The 18,263-nt window shown below is 28.9% G+C and overlaps 1 protein-coding gene and 1 long non-coding RNA gene across 3 annotated transcripts; one reads left to right on the top strand and one right to left on the bottom strand.

Annotated features, from left to right (window-relative positions):
- Positions 1-682: 682 nt before the first annotated feature.
- Positions 683-1,129, bottom strand: LOC136076355 (uncharacterized). The gene is made up of 2 exons (XR_010636193.1): positions 1,016-1,129; positions 683-890 (listed from the first exon to the last, which is right to left on the bottom strand). It is a non-coding gene; the product is annotated as an uncharacterized LOC136076355 (long non-coding RNA).
- A 10,266-nt stretch (positions 1,130-11,395) lies between these two features.
- Positions 11,396-15,070, top strand: LOC136076354 (uncharacterized). Of its 2 annotated transcripts, XR_010636192.1 has the most exons (7): positions 11,396-11,636; positions 11,807-11,905; positions 12,103-12,279; positions 12,582-12,656; positions 12,950-13,149; positions 14,511-14,605; positions 14,857-15,070. XR_010636192.1 is itself a non-coding variant. In XM_065789809.1 (6 exons), the coding sequence occupies exons 1-6, from the start codon at positions 11,444-11,446 to the stop codon at positions 13,639-13,641; spliced, it is 921 nt and encodes a 306-aa protein (XP_065645881.1). In that variant the 5' UTR covers positions 11,396-11,443; the 3' UTR covers positions 13,642-13,855. The 2 variants fall into 2 exon arrangements, 1 of the variants encoding a protein (XP_065645881.1); XM_065789809.1 differs by lacking the exons at positions 14,511-14,605; positions 14,857-15,070 and adding an exon at positions 13,465-13,855.
- The last annotated feature ends 3,193 nt before the right edge of the window (positions 15,071-18,263 follow it).

Here is an 18,263-nt window from a genome sequence, read left to right as displayed (position 1 = left end):
ATTTTTTTCTAACCATATTTTTTTGAAACATTTCTGTCAAACCCATGGTGACAATCTAAAACTTCATTAGAAATAACAATATAAGGCATTCCTGAATAAGGAATTTTCCCAAAGTACACTTCTATTTGCTGTTTTGTATCTACAGGGTGGCCACATAAAACTTTTATAAGAAAAAAAGGATATTAGAGGATTTTTGAGAGAGATTTTGCATTTAATTTAGAGAATTTTGCAAAACTACAAAATTTTGAATAAAAAAAGAGGATTTTAAAAGATTTTTTTATAGGTTTAACGTCCATGTTTTCACAAAACTGGGGTTTGGACAGGGGTCAACAACGCCGTTGCTAATGTTAAATGACATTGATTTGCTAAAGGTTTTTAAAGATTTCTTACAGCCCAATCCTCCTTTCAGACATTAACCAGTTTTGCAGACCATGAACTTTGAACATTATGCAACCATCAAGAAATGAAAAAATAAAAAAGAGGGGTTAAAGGGGAGATTTTACCACATTTTTAACTTTTTAGAGGATATTAGAGGATTTTTGATGATTTTGAAAAAAAGGACTTTAAAAGATTTTAGAAGAGCAGTGGCCACCCTGATTTAAAAAATATTGGGTTAGCAACTTAATACAAAGAATTTATTAGAAAATCCTGCAAAGAATTCAAAAAATAAGAACACTAGGCAATCAGCTAACCTGTGTTACCAAAATTTTTATTAGCATAATACATCACAAATTGTGTTGTTGTTCTTAATTTATATTTTTTGATACAATGCAACGCCTCTTCGTGTGATTTACAATAATAAACAAGTTTGGTTTTTTCTCCTATAAGAAATGTTTACAAATAGTTTTAACAATAGTTCTGAAATTACAACGATGACAGTATAACATATTCTAGAAAAAAAAGAAAAAGGTAAACCTTAATAAAATTTTGTTTTCATAATAAGCACATTAAAAAAAATTCAATATTAAAGGAAATCTTTTTTTTCTTATATTTATTTAGTAAAATAGATACAAACCATTATCAATGCAATTTACTGGCAAAAAGATTTTCCCATCGTCTTCAATATTTTTAACTTAAATACTTTTATTTTAGTTATTTATGATTGAATAAATTTGCTGTATTATATGATGTATTATAATCGTTAAACTGAGGTATTAAAATTCCTCACAAATAATTGTATTGTGACGCATTTAAATCACAAACTACAAATCTTGACGCAACTTTTAACAAATTAATCCATACAGAATTAATAACCTTGTAGAATTCCACTTTCCTCAGAACTGTTCAGGCTTAAATTGTCGTCATAAAAAACTGAATATAGATCCAAACTAATATTTACTTTAAACGCGTGTCAATTTTTGTTTACTTTTATGTATAAACTCAACGGTTTCCGCATAAACCGTTTCCGAAAAATATTTTGGAGCAATAGGAAAAACTGTTTGGCAAACGAAATTATTCACCTCCTATTGAGGCATGATTTTGAATAGTTTTTGAAAAGTTTTTAAATAGTTTTTGAATCGTAAAAGTTTCCCCTAAGTTTTGTAAAAATAATATTTATATTTAAAGAAAATTTTTAGTCTAAGTGAAAAGAGTTAGTTTATTTGAAGCTATTTATCATTTTTTTTCTTTCAAACGCTTTTTTAACTTTTAAACTCAAACTCTCCTTCACCTTTTAATGTAACCGCTACGCTGGTAATTATTGGATAAAAGTAAAATATTTGTATATTTTACTTTTATCTAATAATTACACATTCAGATAAAATTTTGACATTTGTTAGAGATTTTAATTAAATTTTATGATGACACCATAATTGCATTGTATGAGACATTTTAGCTCTGCTTTAACTATTAATAAGAGTTAAAATACAGCTAAAATGTATATTTGATCTTATCACGAAGCCCTTACAAGTGAATAATATATATTATGTTCAATATAGGTAATATATTATATATTAAGTACAACTAGTTGTATTAAAACTACTCGAATATTAAAGTTAACTTTAATATTCTTCAATTAGAATAAACTCAAGATTACCTGTTTATCTTATATTATATTTATTAACGTTATTTATAAAGAAATTATTTGTGAAATGGTATGGTACTTGGCCTAATTTAAATTTTAGCATGAACAATATATTTTGATATCTGTTAATTTGATAAATGTTAAGCATAAAAATTTATAAAAAAAATATATCGTTTTCATATAAATCATTCGCAAAGAAGTTATTTTCAGTTTTAAAAGTTTTAAAAACGTCTAAACGCAACTTTTCAAAATCAATTGTTTCAAAGTCATTAGCCATGTCGAAAAAGAGTATTAAATTTAGAATTTTTCAATAGAATTCGATAAATATAAAATTAATTTTGAAAGCGCGTATCTTGAAAATCTCGACTAAAAATTTTGTCATATTTTAAAATACTTACTGACCTAAGAACATTATCTTACATTTCTATATCCGTTTCTAAAGTAAACAAAGTTTGTTTTGCAAATATGGCTGCGGCAACTAATGAAAGCAACGTTTCTGTCAAACATTTAACTGGAAAGATAAGCACGCATTTTGTTTTCAAGTTGAATGCTGATGGTAAAGTAGACGAAGGTGACAAAATATACTGCGTTCACTGCAATAAACAGTTTGCTTTCCGTGGCTCAAACACACCGCTGACTTATCACCTTCAGCACAAGCATCCTCTGAAATATCAACAGGTTGTCGACAGTGAACGTAAGATGACCCCTCAGATAAAATCAATCACCAATTTATTTACGTGTCAGTCAAACAAGCCTGTCAGTGAAAAGGTCTCAGCCGACCTGAAGGTGGCAATAGCTCATTGAAGTGCCAGTTCTGGACGTCCAACAGCAATTGTAGAAGATGCTGGACTAGAGGCGGTGCTTCGTATTGCCCTTCAAAACCAGACTTATACTTTGCCCAGTCGCCGTACAATCGACACTGTCATTGGAGAGATGTACAATGAGAAGTTGAATGAGAACAAGAAAGCTCTAGAATACATTCATAGTATTGCTCTAACTACTAACTTTTGGACCTCCACCAACAATGAATCGTACTGTGGGATAACAGGTCATTGGATTGATTCTGAGTGGAAACTGACGTCTATTGCTTTAGCTTGCATAAATGTTGAAGAAAGGCACACTGCTGATAATGTTGCCAGTTTCTATGAAGAGTTTGCCGCAACGTGGAACATTGCTGAAAAAATTAGCTGTATCGTAACGGACAGTGCACGAAATATGGTTGCTGTTATAGGACGGACGGATTACAGCCATATACCGTGTATTGCACACTGTCTTCAACTGAGCATACTAGCAGGTTTGAAAGCAGCTGATTCATCTCCTATTCTGGCTAAATGTCGACACCTAGTTGGACATTTTAAGCGCAGTTCAAGGAATACATCAGAGCTAAAGGCCAGCCAAGCCAGTACCTCTAACAGGTCTGACGATGTGAAGTTTCACAAATTGCAGCAGGATGTAGCTACGCGGTGGAACAGTACCTACCTAATGTTAGCCAGATTGCTGGAAGTGAAAGATGCCATTAAGCAGTATCATATTGACCATCCCGAGAATTACACTGGAGATAAACTAAGGGAGTTGGACTTGGAGAAAATGTCAAAATTTGTCTCGGTATTGGGTCCACTTGCAGATGCTACTAAGTATATTGGTAGTGAACAGTATGCTACATGTTCGGCTGTACTTCCGTTAGAAGCATTTTTGCGCAGACTTCTGCGGGTTAATGATGACGATCCAGGGTATATAGCACGTTTCAAATCTGCAACACTAAATGACTTCTCAGGTCGCATTGAAAACATTGATGAATTGCCAACGTTGCAAATGGCTGTGGCATTAGACCCACGTTACAAGAAACTCGGCTGTCTCTCAAGAGAGAAACGTGAAGCAGTTTGGACAATACTCTCTAATGCATTTCGGGTGTACTGTAACCAAAGACAGAGAGCTGAATGTGAAACTACTACCAGCACTGGCAAGGCATCAGAACCTGTGCGTAAGAAACTGAAACTTACTCTGTTGGTCAGCGACTCGGAATCGCAATCCTCATCAGATGAATCATAAACAGTACATGGCTCACTGGCTGAGCTTACACGATATCAAGAAGAAGGTGTAATTCCAGAAACTGAGAATCCTCTCATGTGGTGGCAACTGAACAGGCATCGTTACCCTAACCTGAGCAGTTTTGTGCAGACAATTCTGTGTGTACCTGCCATTTCTGTTCCTTGTGAAAGACTGTTTAGTTCGTCAGGGTACATTGTCAACAAACTGTGATCTTGTCTACTTCCAGAAAACGTTAACGCCCTCGTTTGTTTACGTGACTGGCTAAAGTGATGCCTACTTGTACTTGTCAATTAAACTGAATACAGTATAGCAGGCATTAAGTGTCTTGTTTGTTAACGTTTGTGAATACTGTAGTTAGATAACGTTTACCGATAACAACTTCACCTCACCAGTGGTGAAAAGCAGGTTATTCTGTCGACAGAATTAATCGAAATTAATCGATTAATCGATTAAAATTTTAGATGATTAATCGAACAAAAAAAAAATTAATCAGTGCCAGCCCTAATATATATATATATATATATATATATATATATATATATATATATATATATATATATATATATATATATATATATATATATATATATATATATATATATATATATATATATATATATATATATATATATATATATACAGCGGTGGCCTAAAATTAAAGACCACTCTTTTTTTTTTCAAAATTTATTTTTAACCTTCGTATAATTTAATTTTGGAGAAAAGTATCAAGAAAAGAAAAACATTTTTAGAAAGAATTTTTATTGTATTTTATATTTATTATAAAAGAATTTATAATTTTTTTACAAAATGATGTTAAAAAATTAAAAAACTGACTAGTAAAAAATTGAAATGGGAAAAAAAATTGGACAAAATTTCAAGACCAGTTTCAAAAATATTTCAAAAAGCAATAAAAAATAATTTACAAACGTGTTGTTCCTCCATTTGTTTTCAAGCACTCTTGCACTCGTTCTGGCATTGAATTCATTAAAGTTTTGATTACTTCATCAGGCACATTTTTCAAATGATGAGAGATTTGGAAGATTTCAAATCTTCCAAATTGTAAAGTTGTTCTTTACCAAGCTTGTGATCAAGCCACGACTATAAATTCTCTATTGGATTCAAGTCTGGACTATTGGCAGGCCATGGAAGCACATAAATTTTATTAGAATTGAACCAATCGCTAACAAAATGCGCTTTATGACACGGCGCATTATCTTGCTGGAAAATAAATCCATCTTGCAACTGCCATAAATCAATGCTAGGAATAAGCGAGTTTTCCAAAATTTCGATGTACCTTTCTTTGTTGAGTCTACCATCGAATAAATAAAAAACGCCAACTCCACAGACACTCATACAGGCCCATATGCCTATTGAACCACTGCCTTGTTTAGTTCGTTTCAAAATGCATGATTCATCGAACCGTTCGCTTGAAAGTCTACGCAACATTACGCGACCTTTTCTGTTGTCTATATCAACGTTCATTTCATCACTAAAGACCACACGGCTCCACTGATCTGTTGACCAATTTTTATGTAGTTTGCACCACTCATTCCTGGCAAATTTTTGTTTTTTATTTAAGCGTGGTTTTTTTGCAGCAGCACGCCATAAATAATTTAAATTGTGGAGGACCCTTCGCATAGTTCTAGGGCTTGCTTTCAGACCATTTGACAGTGTCCATTTTGTAGACAAGTCTCTAGATGATGCTTGTATGTTTTCTTTCATTAATCTCACTAAGGAGCGAACATCACGTTCATTTGAAATTTTATTGCGTCCAGTCCTATGACGATCATTAATTGACCGGGTCTCTTTGTATCGTTGAATTATGTTTATAATGCAAAAATAAGACCTTCCGAGCTTTCCTGCTATTTGTCTGATGCTATAGCCTTCTTCTTTTAATACAAGAGCCGCGTATTTGTCTTTTTCTTCGATCTTTGCACGCATTTTTGCCATATTTTTATATCCTTATTGCAATTCAAAAAATAAATGTTTATTTGATATCGAAACTCAGGTTTCGACATTTTATTTTATAGCCAACGTAATAAGCAACTAAGACAGTTAAAAAAAATAATGGATTATTATTTTTAATAAGTGCAAATTAAAGATTTGAAAGTGGTCGTTAAATTTTGTCCAATTTATTTAAAGAAGATTTATAAGTACTCATCAGTTTTTTAATAAGTTAAACGCTATTTAATTAGAATTAGATTAAAAAAATTATACCACTTTAATTCGTATGTTTTAACTAACAAGATATTTAAAAAAAAAAATTTAATATGTCAATTAGAATCTTCTTAATTTTAATTTAAAGGTTAAGAAACCAACTAAAAAATGAGTGGTCTTTAGTTTTTGGCCACCGCTGTATATATATATATATATATATATATATATATATATATATATATATATATATATATATATATATATATATATATATATATATATATATATATATATATATATATATGTATATATATATATATATATATATATATATATATATATACATATATATATATATATATATATATATATATATATATATATATATATATATATATATATATACATATATATATATATGTTATAATATAATAATTTATATGTATGCATTTTGTGTTTGAGAGTGACTGAATCCATGAATGTAGTATAGCTTATATGGTAATATTTTTAACACTTCCCTGAACGACTACTTCTTTGTCCTTATTGTTATTGACAATAATCTATCGATACATTGATTTTCGATTCATATATGATGTTTTTCTTGTATTTACTTATTCGTTACATTTTTTCATTTCAGATTTATCACATGATAGATTTATGTGATATAGAAGAACAAAGCAACTTGAAAATTGTTGTTGTCAAGTAAAAGAGGTAGATCTTGACAAAATGAAATTAATCGTTGTTGAAATTTAAGAAATGCTGCTCAGCGAGCAGCAAACTTACTTGCCAGTGTCAAGCAGTGTTAATGTCTGTTAATTTGATTTTAATTTAGATAATTTAGAACAAAACAAAGTATGAGTTTTACTATTTATAGTAACAATAACTAATTAAATTTTTTGTTATCTTTGTCATCACTTGATTAGTTTGCTTACTGTTGAAACATGGTTTTAATTTTGTAAATTTAATTATGACGTGAAATTTACTCTATTAATCATTAGTCAACAGTTAGAAAGAACATTAGTCAACAGTTAGAGAGAAGCCTGACTGACGGAGGTTAATTAAGAAATGCTGGAAATTAGATCAAGGTAAAAACAATTTTGTTTACTGGTAACATAATAAAACCAGTTACTACTATTTATTGCGTGTTTTTTTACTTTTTTTAACATGCTGTTCGGAAACACTTTCTTTCCCCCTCTCTCTCTCTCTCTCTTAGATGAGAGGGAGAATTAATAAAACTTATGTAATTACTGAGCTCTTGCATAGATCTTAATACCACAATTGATAATGACCATTTATAAGAAATATATACAAGTTGCTTGTTATTATATAGTATAATTGTTCAAATTGTTTAACTAATTGTTCCTCAATTGTTCAAATATTATAATAAAAAAAATCTATTTAGTCCAAGTATTTTAGTTAATAAAATATCTTATTAAGTCGTGGTGTTATTTGCTAGTGCTACTACATTGTGTTGTCTAGCTATTTTATAATCTTTTCTTTTTTAATTACTCTGGAGACAGTAATGTGTGCTTACAAATATTTTATGCAATGCGTTATTGTTACTGTGTTTTGTGTTGACAGACCTAGGCTGTTATTGCTATTTTTTTATTCTTTATGTTTTCTGTAATATTATTATCCTGATCCTACTAACAATAAAATGAAAATAATACTTTTTTAATTAAAATTTTTTTTTTTAATTTATTTTAGGTATTTGCAGGCTTTACTTGACTTTCTTTTTCTGGTACTTGTGTTTTGACAGATTTTAAAAAGAACTTAACTGATGTTAATGCGGTCATTATGTTGTTAACTATAAGCAAGTTAAAGTATTATTTATAGATAAATTTGTATTTAATTTTTTAGATCATATATCAAGTTTGTAATGTGTTTTTGTTATTTATGATTTAATTATTCATAACCCGCATTAGGGGTTGCTTACTGCTAGTTTTTTATTATTGTTACTGTTGTAAATTTCTACTGTTATTATTATAATTGTGGTTGTTATTGTTATAACTACTGTTATTATTACAATGATTATTACTGTATTATTACACAGGTCAACAGAAATAAAAAAATTTTCTGGTGCCGAGCAAACAATTTGTTTTTTTGTATAGCATTTCTCATTTTGATTTCAAATATGCAACTCATTTTTCCCTATAACGTCAAGTTGTAAAGATAGTTGTAAACATTTATAACATTTGCACTTTTAATTAAAGTGCAAAAGCGACTTTTAAAAATAAAATAAAATCATATAGTTGGGCCGGTAATGGTACCAACTGCTAGCCAACTGCTTTATTACTGTTGGACCATTAATGGTACCAACAGTTTATAAAACAGTTGGCTAAGTTTTGGTAAAAGCATTACGTTTTTTTCACGGTATTAACTAAATAGCCGACTGTTGGCCTAACTGTAGCTAATAGTTGGTTATTAGGATCGGGCCAAGTACTAACCAACTGTTCAAAGTTTACTGTTAACAGTTTTTACTATTTCTCTAAAATATTTTAGACATGAAAATTTATTAGTTACCAAATTAATTATTAATATTGTTATTATTAGTGTTAACATTTAAGTTATTAAGAACCTAAACTTTCGCTTATACGTAATTTCACTTTTTCATAAATTTGCTATATAATTGCAAATAATAAAGAATTCTTATTATTTGCAATTATATAGCAAAAATATCATAAGAAAACAATACGAAATAATATTGTGTTTTTTTTTTTTTATTTAACTTTGTTATAGTTAACTTTTTATAACTAAGAGAAAAGATAAAATCGTTTTTTTTGTTGTTGTTGTTGTTGCTGTTGCTTTCCTTTAAAGACTGTTTTACGTTTGTTTTTAACGCACTTAATTTTTAAATATACTTCCCAGCCGGCACTCGACGCATTATCGACGTCGATTTTAGGTCGATATTAAGTCGCAACGTCGTGCGACTTAATTTCGACTCGGTTTAGACCAAGTTGAAGTTTTTTAAAGCCCAGAAATCGTTGCGGCAAAAAAGTTTTTTTACCACGAGATAAAAACATGAATTCCAACGAAAGAGTTAGAAAGCATAGACAAAGAAAAGCATTTTTACAATCAGCTGTGGAAAGTATTATAACGTCTTCTTCTTCTGAAAATGAATCTATTTCATTTCAGTTCAATAATTCGCATGAGGTTTTTACTGATGATAGGAGTGAATTAAATGAATCACTGAATGATGATAATTATGATCATCATTCAAACTTTTTGGAAAGTTCGGAGTCTGATTCTGTTATCAGTGTTGAGCTACAAGAAGATCATAGCGATGAAGATTGTAGACCTAAAGACTGATCTTGCAGTTTGGAGTACTTCAAGTATGTGTACACGAGATTCTTTAAACCAACTGCTTGCAATTCTTCGCAGAAACGGGCATCAAGAACTTCCAAAAGATTCGCGAACATTGTTAAAAACACCAAGGTCTGTAACTTCATATTCTAAGTGTGGTGGAGATTTTTTTCATTTGGGTATTGAATCTGGTATTAAAAGGATTTTTGATAGTATAGTTATAACTAACGAAGTAACTCAAAATGTTGAATTAATTGTAAACATTGATGGACTTCCATTGTTCAAATCTTCAAGTCTAGAATTATGGCCAATTCTTTGTCGTTTTAAAGGTTTGAAACCTTTTATTGTTTCAGTATACTGTGGCACCAAGAAGCCTAATTCCATCAATGAATTTTTGAAAGACTTTTTAATGGAATACCAGCTATTGAAGACTGAAGGATTTCTTTACAAAAACAATAGATACACAGTCTCTATTAAAGCATTTGTATGTGACGCACCTGCTAGAGCATTCATTAAGTGTATCAAAAGTCATACAGGATATTATTCTTGTGAGAGATGCGTAATTAAAGGCTCATATGATGGACGAGTTGTCTTTCACAAAAATAATTGTGTTACAAGAAATGACCTAGATTTTAGTCTATTGAAATATGAAGTTAAACACCAAAAAGCTAAATCTCCTCTCATTGATTATAATTTCCCTTGTGTTACTGGATTTGTCTTAGACTATTTGCATTTGGTTTGTTTGGGTGTTATGAGACAAATTTTGAACTTTCTGACCGATGGTCCAAGATTGTGTAAAATATCAATTCAGCAAATTAATTGTTTATCAGAGAGTATGACATCATTAAATAATCAAATGCCTAGTGAATTTGCTCGTCAACCTCGATCTTTAGAGTATTTAAAACGATGGAAAGCAACTGAATTCAGGGAATTTCTTTTATATAGTGGTCTTGTTGTACTTCGAAGAGTTGTAAAAAAAGAAGTCTACACCCATTTCCTTTGTATTTCAATAGCTATTAGAATAATGCTGAGTTCAAATAATAAGTATCGAAATTCTCTGTTGGAATATGCTCATCATTTGCTTGTATACTTGTTTCTACAGCGAAAAATATTTATGGTAATAAATTTAATACATATAATGTTCATAATCTAATTCATCTCCAAGATGATGTAGCAAATTATCAATTACCACTTGATTCAATTTCTGGATTTGCTTTTGAAAATCACCTCCAAATCTTTAAGAAACTTGTTCGTAATGCCACAAATCCTGTAAGTCAAATTATCAAGCGAACACATGAGTTGGAAAGTTGTGGAGCTAGATATTCTGAAAAAACTTTGTACACTAAAATAAGTATAAAGCATAAAGATAGTTGGTTTTTACTGAAGTGTGGAAATTACGCTAATATAAAAGAAATAAATGACAACAATATTTATATATGTGAGATTTACAGAAAAGATAGCATGGAAAGTTTCTTTCTTGAACCCTGTGATTCCAAGAATTTTTATATGAAAGAGATGACATTTTGTGTAAAGTTGTTGTTATGCCATATGGTGATCATGCTCTAGTGTTTATTCCTCTTGTTCATGATGTCAACTGGAATTAAAAAATATATTTTTGTTTTCCTTTTCTTTTTTTTAAGAACTGCATTACATGAGTATTTTTAGTTTTAGTAAAATCTGTTTTTTTACTGCTAATTTTTCACTACAAAAATTAGATGATAAGCCTTTTTTGAGATTATTAAAGAGTAAGACCTAAAAAAAAATTAAATTATTTTCAAATTTAAATAAAATTGACTTTTGCAAAAATCGTATTTTTATGTCTTTTTTTTAATGGAAAAATAACTTTGTATAATTAAGATTTTATTAACCAATTTAGTTTTTGCAATAGCAATTAAAACTTATTACCTAATAATGTTTTATGCTCGTGGTGTTTGGATAGAAGATGGTATTGAAACAGAAGGTGTTGTTCCATGTAACTGGATAATTAATAATAAATTGTATTGGCCCAATGGCGTATCTGTAGTACAACACTTCCAACTTTTAAGTAAGCCGGATATCACAAAATGGAAACAGTACAAATATTTGTCAACAAAGTGTGTAGGAGGTTGGTAGTTTATTACTTTCTTGAAAACTACTTTTAATATAATCTCTATATAAACAAGAAAACCCACAAATAATTTGTAAGTTAACTATGACGAATTAAAATAAATTCTTTGTAAATTCTGAATTAAAAGTTGCAGAGTTTTTACAATTATTTTTTTGATTAACTTTTAGATGAACAAACATGTCATGATTATGAGTTCATAACAACACAGGAGGAAAAAAGTGCTACCGAAGAATCTTTGCAAGAAAGTTCTAATGAAGAAGACAATAGTATGTTATAAACAATATGTGAAAACTTAACTTTTCAATGTTTTATTGTTATTAAAAATATTATTTATATTATATATTATTTATATTATGTATTAAATTATTAAAAAACTATATTTGCAATAATAAAGGGTAGCTTTAAAATATTTAAAATAGTTGTCACAAATAATTTTGCAACTGGTTTTGGTATATTTTTTTAGTTGTTGTACCCATATTTCCAAGTGTTGTGTCTCCACAATTAACTCTAAAATCTAAACCCCAACTATCAACATTAAAAAAATCCTGTAGCATTAAAAAATTAGGAATGAAAAAATCAATTCAATGTGAAAGAAGTGTATCACCAAGTTTAAAAAGCATGAGGAAGATTGCAATACCATGTAAGTAATGAAACTTTTTTTTTTTTTTTATAGATTTTTTAGTTTTTGAAACTCCTGATTGTTCTTTTATGACATTTAATTTTAACTACCTCTATTATAATTATCCTCAACATGCAATTATATCAAATATTTCTTTGAGTTTTGTTGTTGGTATTGTTGTTCTTTATTTATTATCTTTGTTATAAATATCATCTTTTATACTTCTTAAATTGTTTGTTTTTATAAATCAATAAAACTCTCTGCATCAAGCAATAAGTTTTTTTTGTATATTTTATTACATTCTTTTTATTATATATCCTTAGCACGGAAACTAAATCAAATCACACACCCAGAGGTGAAACGTAGACATGGCTGTAACTATCCCTTAACAAATGAGAGTAAGTTTTATATTGTTTTAATTGTTTAGGAATATAACATTAGTGTCAGTGTTAAACTTAGTATATGTAGCAGCATTTTTTTATTTAAGGAAGTAATTTGAATTCATTAATGATTTAGTTGAACTTGTACTCGAGTTTATGCTTTTGTTAGAATATCATCTTTATTTTATATATAATACAAATATTATAATTTGTTGTTTGTAATCATAAATTTTGCTTCTTTTTTTTTTTTTTTCTTTGCTTTTTTCATCTTTACACCGTCACAGTCAGCCAATCTTTTGAATTCTTTTTAGTATTTCAAAAAACCGTGATTAATCTTTTAACTCAAATTCCAAACAAACTTGAAGATGTCACAATTTGTGGTTGTAGCAGCTTAACTCAAACACAGATGCCATTAAATGATGAAACCTTCAAATTTTGCCATATTAATTCTATGGAAGAACTTCATAAGTTAAATAGCGATTTAAATGATGATGCAAATTTTACTTCTTTTGTAAGTAATATTGATTTTTAAGTTTACAAATGTAATATTATATTATTATAAGAAACGGTGTATAAAGATTGAGCTGTTTATTTTGAAAGTTATTGATAACAATGATTACAATGTAACGGTATCTCCTCATTTGTGAAATTTTCACAAATGAGGAGATACTGTTTATTGTATAAATGCTATAAAGGAAATGGTAAAAACAACAATTCAACTTAATGCAACAAATCCAAAAAGATTTTAGTAGAATTAATCATAGATTAGTCATCATAGACTAATCATCATTAAGCGTAGTGTGTAACTTATGTTTTATTTTTTTAGAAAACACAACTATCACGAATTGGTAGAAAGTCCATAAAAATAAACATTAAAAATATTTTGCAAAGGTATGCTACCAGGGTTGAATTAAGCGATCATGATTTGCAAAATCTGGAAAAATATCTGGTCTTCAAAATTTTAGTTTATGCAAAGCTGATTTCAAGGAGCAAATTATTATAAATTTGTTAGCGAATAGACAAATTAATTGTTATAAAAAACAAAACAACTACAAAAGTAATAATACTCTAGTCACTTCATTGTAAAAGTAATAAAACTATAATAGCGTTATTACTGGCATTACTAATGTTGTTTGAACAAATAATGAGTTATAAAAGTTATAAGTGCGTTATAAAAGTAATAACACTATCATGGTGTTATTACTTTTATAATGTAGTTAATTACTAAAGTGTTATTACTTTTGTAGTCATAAGTTTTATTGTTTTATCTTTTATAACTTTTTCGCTAACAAGTTTAAGTTGATTCGCCCCTTGAAAACAAAGAACACGGTTTTGCATAAACTAAAATTTTGAAGACCAGATATTTTTCCAGATTTTTCATTTCATGATCGCTTAATTTATCCCTTGTGCTAAGATTTTTCTAAAATATTTTAATATATATTAAAATCTTTTAGAAAAATCTTAGCGCAAGGGTCGTCATTTTTTTCCAGCTTGGGCAAAAATATATACATATAAAAAACTATCGTATCTAAACAATATTGTTTAGAAACAATAGTTTTTTATATTTATACATTTTTGCCTAAGCTGGAAACAAGTGACATCACTTGTGACGTTTTTGAGAATAAGTTTCACAAGAAAATCAAATAATGTACATTATTGATAATATTACTTGTGAGCATTACTACCAAACTATGTTTTAATGAAGCACATAATTTTTTATATAATCAAGTATTTGTCAAAATGTTTTAAGTCTTAAATTTAAAACTATTTATTAATAAATGGTATTAAATTTAAAATATGAAAGTAATATTTATAGTTTTTGGTCTTTTTCTTCTGTCTGTCTTAATAAATAAACCTGTTTTTATATTTCAGTTTTTTACCAAATGCTACACAAGCATTATGTAATATGCATGGAGCAGGTGCGAAGTTTGGGTTAATAAAATCTAACATCTACAGAGCAATAGTTGGTGAGCTATAATCTTTTTTATTAATATCAAATTTATTGTTGATATTACTATTTACACTATTTTTAGTTTTATTATTATTTGGACTCCTATAGTTCTAAGGCCTAGTTAAATACCTAATTAGGTAATTTGTAGGCAAATCAGATAAAGAGATTTTTTTAAAAGTAATTATGTTGTATGTGTTGCTCAACATTGCTCGATAATTCAATTATTTTTTGTGCTTTAAAATATAAAAAAAAATATTTATTTCTTAGATGCTGTTCTTTTAAATAACAAAGAGGCGACTAAGTCAGAAATATGCGAAGCAATTATGCTTCAACTTAAACATGCACCTCGAAGATCCCATGGTGGAGGATCGATTGTTCGCAAAGTTCCCACTGAAAAGTAAGCGTTGTGGGGATGCTTTTTAATAGTTATTGTACAACTTTGCTTATTTAAGCAACTTAAAATATTTTTGAAAGAAAAAATCTTAAATATATTTTGTTATTTTTGCTTTTTCCAAATAGCTTTGTTATTACTAGTTAAAACAACCTTGGTTGGTTTTTTAGCACGACATGCAATAAAATAATAAAACAGCAAAAAATATAAGTTAAAAACCAACACAGTTGTGTTGGTTTTTATCTTGGACATTGTTTCGTGAATATTATATAGAATCACGATTTTTTGTTACGTCGAATCAACGCTGTTCTATTACGTCGACACGACGTCGTTTGTTTCGACGTCGGCATTTGTTACATTTTCGACATGATTTCGACGTCGTTTCGACGTTATCGTCGATGTGCCGGCTGGGTTATAAATACTTATTCAATAAACCGAAAATTAATTTTAAGTGAAAAAAATCTGCGTAGGGGAGAGTGGTACTGAACGGACCTTGTGTTGAATGGTGTTAATTTACCTTCCCAAGGCCGAGAAAGTCACTACAGTCGAGGCGGCAACTTTAGTTGAGGTTACAACCCTCTCTAAACTCTATAACACCGAAACACAAACCATGACGGACAAGGCTGTTTTGCGGAAAAACAAGTTGAGCGTGGTACTACTAGGGGCGTGGTGGTGATCGAACTTGGAACTTCTGGATTATGAGGCGAGCGTTCTACCACTACACCACTATTGCACTACTGTTGAATAACAACCTAGACGGTTGTTATTCGACGATTTTAGCGGTGTTATGTATATTGCACAATAATTTAGTATTTCTTACTTATGTGATGTTTTAAGTTAAAAAGACATTAAAGAAACGACACACTTCATGCTAAACTAAAACTTTATTTTGAAAATAAGATCAAAAAATTCTTACACAATATAAATAACAAAATAAAATAACATGGTTTCTGTGTCTTTTTGAAAAAAATTAACTTGGTTAAAACTTGGACATTTTCGGAAGAAATTCGATTTTCCACATGGAATTACAAGCCTATATAATATAGAAATATGGTATGACATAAATTGTATAATAAAAATGCAGTGAAAAAAAATTAAATAATAAATATCTGCTTTTGTGCCAGTACTTAACTGCATTGATCAATATATGTTAATGAATTTATTTACAAAATGAACTCTAAATTTGTGCCATAAAATTTTGAATCTTTGAAATGTATGAATGTTAAAAATGCTAAAACAGTCACGCCATTTACAAGCCAGAGTAGTCTAAACTATTACAATATTTTATAATAAATTGATCAAATATCTTATTAAAATTAAAAATAAAATAACCATATTTTTAAATATTACTCTTGTCGTAGTAGAAGAACTTATAGTTAACTGCTACAAAAACAAACACTTGCAAGTAAAGAGTTTAATAACAGTAGCTATTAATTATATATCAATAATCCTAATTGATATAATAAATAACTGATAAGAATAAAAAATAAACTACAAAGTAAGCAAAACAAATCATCATGCCAATAATGAAATAAAGAAGAAGCAATAGTTGACCTAAATTAACTAATTATATAACTTTAAACGACTATAAGATGTATACAAACATAAAATGAATAACTAACTTATTAACTAAATTTTAAATATATTAAATAACAAAAATAAACTAAATTATTAACTAAAACATTAGATACATAAACAAACCGACGATAGAAAACAAAAAAACTTTTATATGTATTATGTCATAAAAACTAAAAAAATCGCAGGAACAACAAGATACATAAACACTAATGATGTAACAGGAATTATAAATCCATATCCAGAAAAACTTGAATGACAATCAATTATTATTATTTTGTCTGCACTTACAAAAATGATTGCAATTAATAGAAAAGGCAGACTTTTTATTACCGTCTAACACAGTAACGAAAGGAAAAATTTCTAATACACCATTCTTATTACATTTTAGGCAATGTTGCCTTATATCATTATGTTCCCATATAACTAAACTTAGATTGATACCATTACACAAAGCTGTCTCATTTGCTTTTGCAAAAAGACCACAATCATTTCCATTTGGTTGCATTTGACAATCCATTACTTTGACAATTAAAGGACTGCTTGTTTGACAATTCAAGGATGAACGTGGAACTCTGTGCACTATCAATGGTGTATCATTTTTATGTGAATCAATAAAAAGTGAATTAGTAGAACTGAACACACTCCAAATGGGATACAACATCAGAGGACACATTACTTAAAAGCACCTAATGTGATTTTCTAACATTAATTATCTGTATAAAGCTGTAATTTTCTGAAAAACCACCTGAATTAAAACAACTAAAAATACACGAACTTTGAAACCCAGATATTTTAAGAAACTGATATGAAAGCAAACATTGTGCTATATCAATCAAGGTGTCGTTAAGCCAGCCATATGGATTTCTTACATTCACTTTTTTTAATTATACTATCAGATTTAACACTTTCTACTACACTATCAACTGGCTTCTCTTCTTTAACTGATAAAATTTTGTTACTATAAATATAGTTACTATTACTATAGTTATTATTAGTATTATAATTGCTAGGAGACGTAGGAAAAGTTATCACTTCACTAACTTTTATTTTCTTTCTTTCTAAATCATACATTAATGTGGATGTAATCTTTAACGCTGTGGAAGTAGAGTTTGTATTTTCATTACATGGTTTTTCGTTTAATTGCAAACAATAATTATGTACTTTTAAAATATTTGAAGAGATAGTACTTAGATTTTCTTTGAAGTAAAGCTTCATATTGGGGATAGCTACAGCTGATTTCCAAACTTTACCATTAGGGACACAACAGCTCCAATTGACTTAAAGTTGGTAATTATAGCAGGTCCGAGCCAATCATGCTCCATACGGTTACCTTTGCGACCTATCTTTTTGTAATTTTTCACTAAAACCTTGCAACCTATTTTAAAGTTAAATGACTTGAAACCTTTTAAATGTTTTTTATCATTGTACCTTTGCATTTTTTTTTTGTGCAATACAAATATTATTATTCACTATGACATGAACTGGAATACGGGAATCAATTATTTCTTGAATCTGTGATTCAGTTGCATTACTTTCTGCAATGTCAGTATTATTATCATTAAAATCAGGAGAGCTAAAGATGAAAAAAGTCTTGCCTCCCTGTCAAACATTAAAAATGGAGTGAATTTAGTTGAAGATTGTACACATGTATGGAGACCAAATAATACTGGTTCTAATAAAGTATCCCAATTATCTTGGGATTCTT

The sequence above is a fragment of the Hydra vulgaris genome, chromosome 02 (genome assembly GCF_038396675.1).
Source record: "Hydra vulgaris chromosome 02, alternate assembly HydraT2T_AEP".
Taxonomy (NCBI): domain Eukaryota; kingdom Metazoa; phylum Cnidaria; class Hydrozoa; order Anthoathecata; family Hydridae; genus Hydra; species Hydra vulgaris.
This window is presented reverse-complemented; position numbering and strand designations above follow the sequence as displayed.

Bases quoted from the DNA above. Each gene is read 5' to 3' on its own strand.
- LOC136076354 (XM_065789809.1), top strand. From the start codon at position 11,444: ATGTTTTATGCTCGTGGTGTTTGGATAGAAGATGGTATTGAAACAGAA. The intron at 11,906-12,102 runs GTATGTTATAAA...ATATTTTTTTAG, and splicing joins TTCTAATGAAGAAGACAATA to TTGTTGTACCCATATTTCCA. The intron at 12,280-12,581 runs GTAAGTAATGAA...ATATATCCTTAG, and splicing joins GAGGAAGATTGCAATACCAT to CACGGAAACTAAATCAAATC.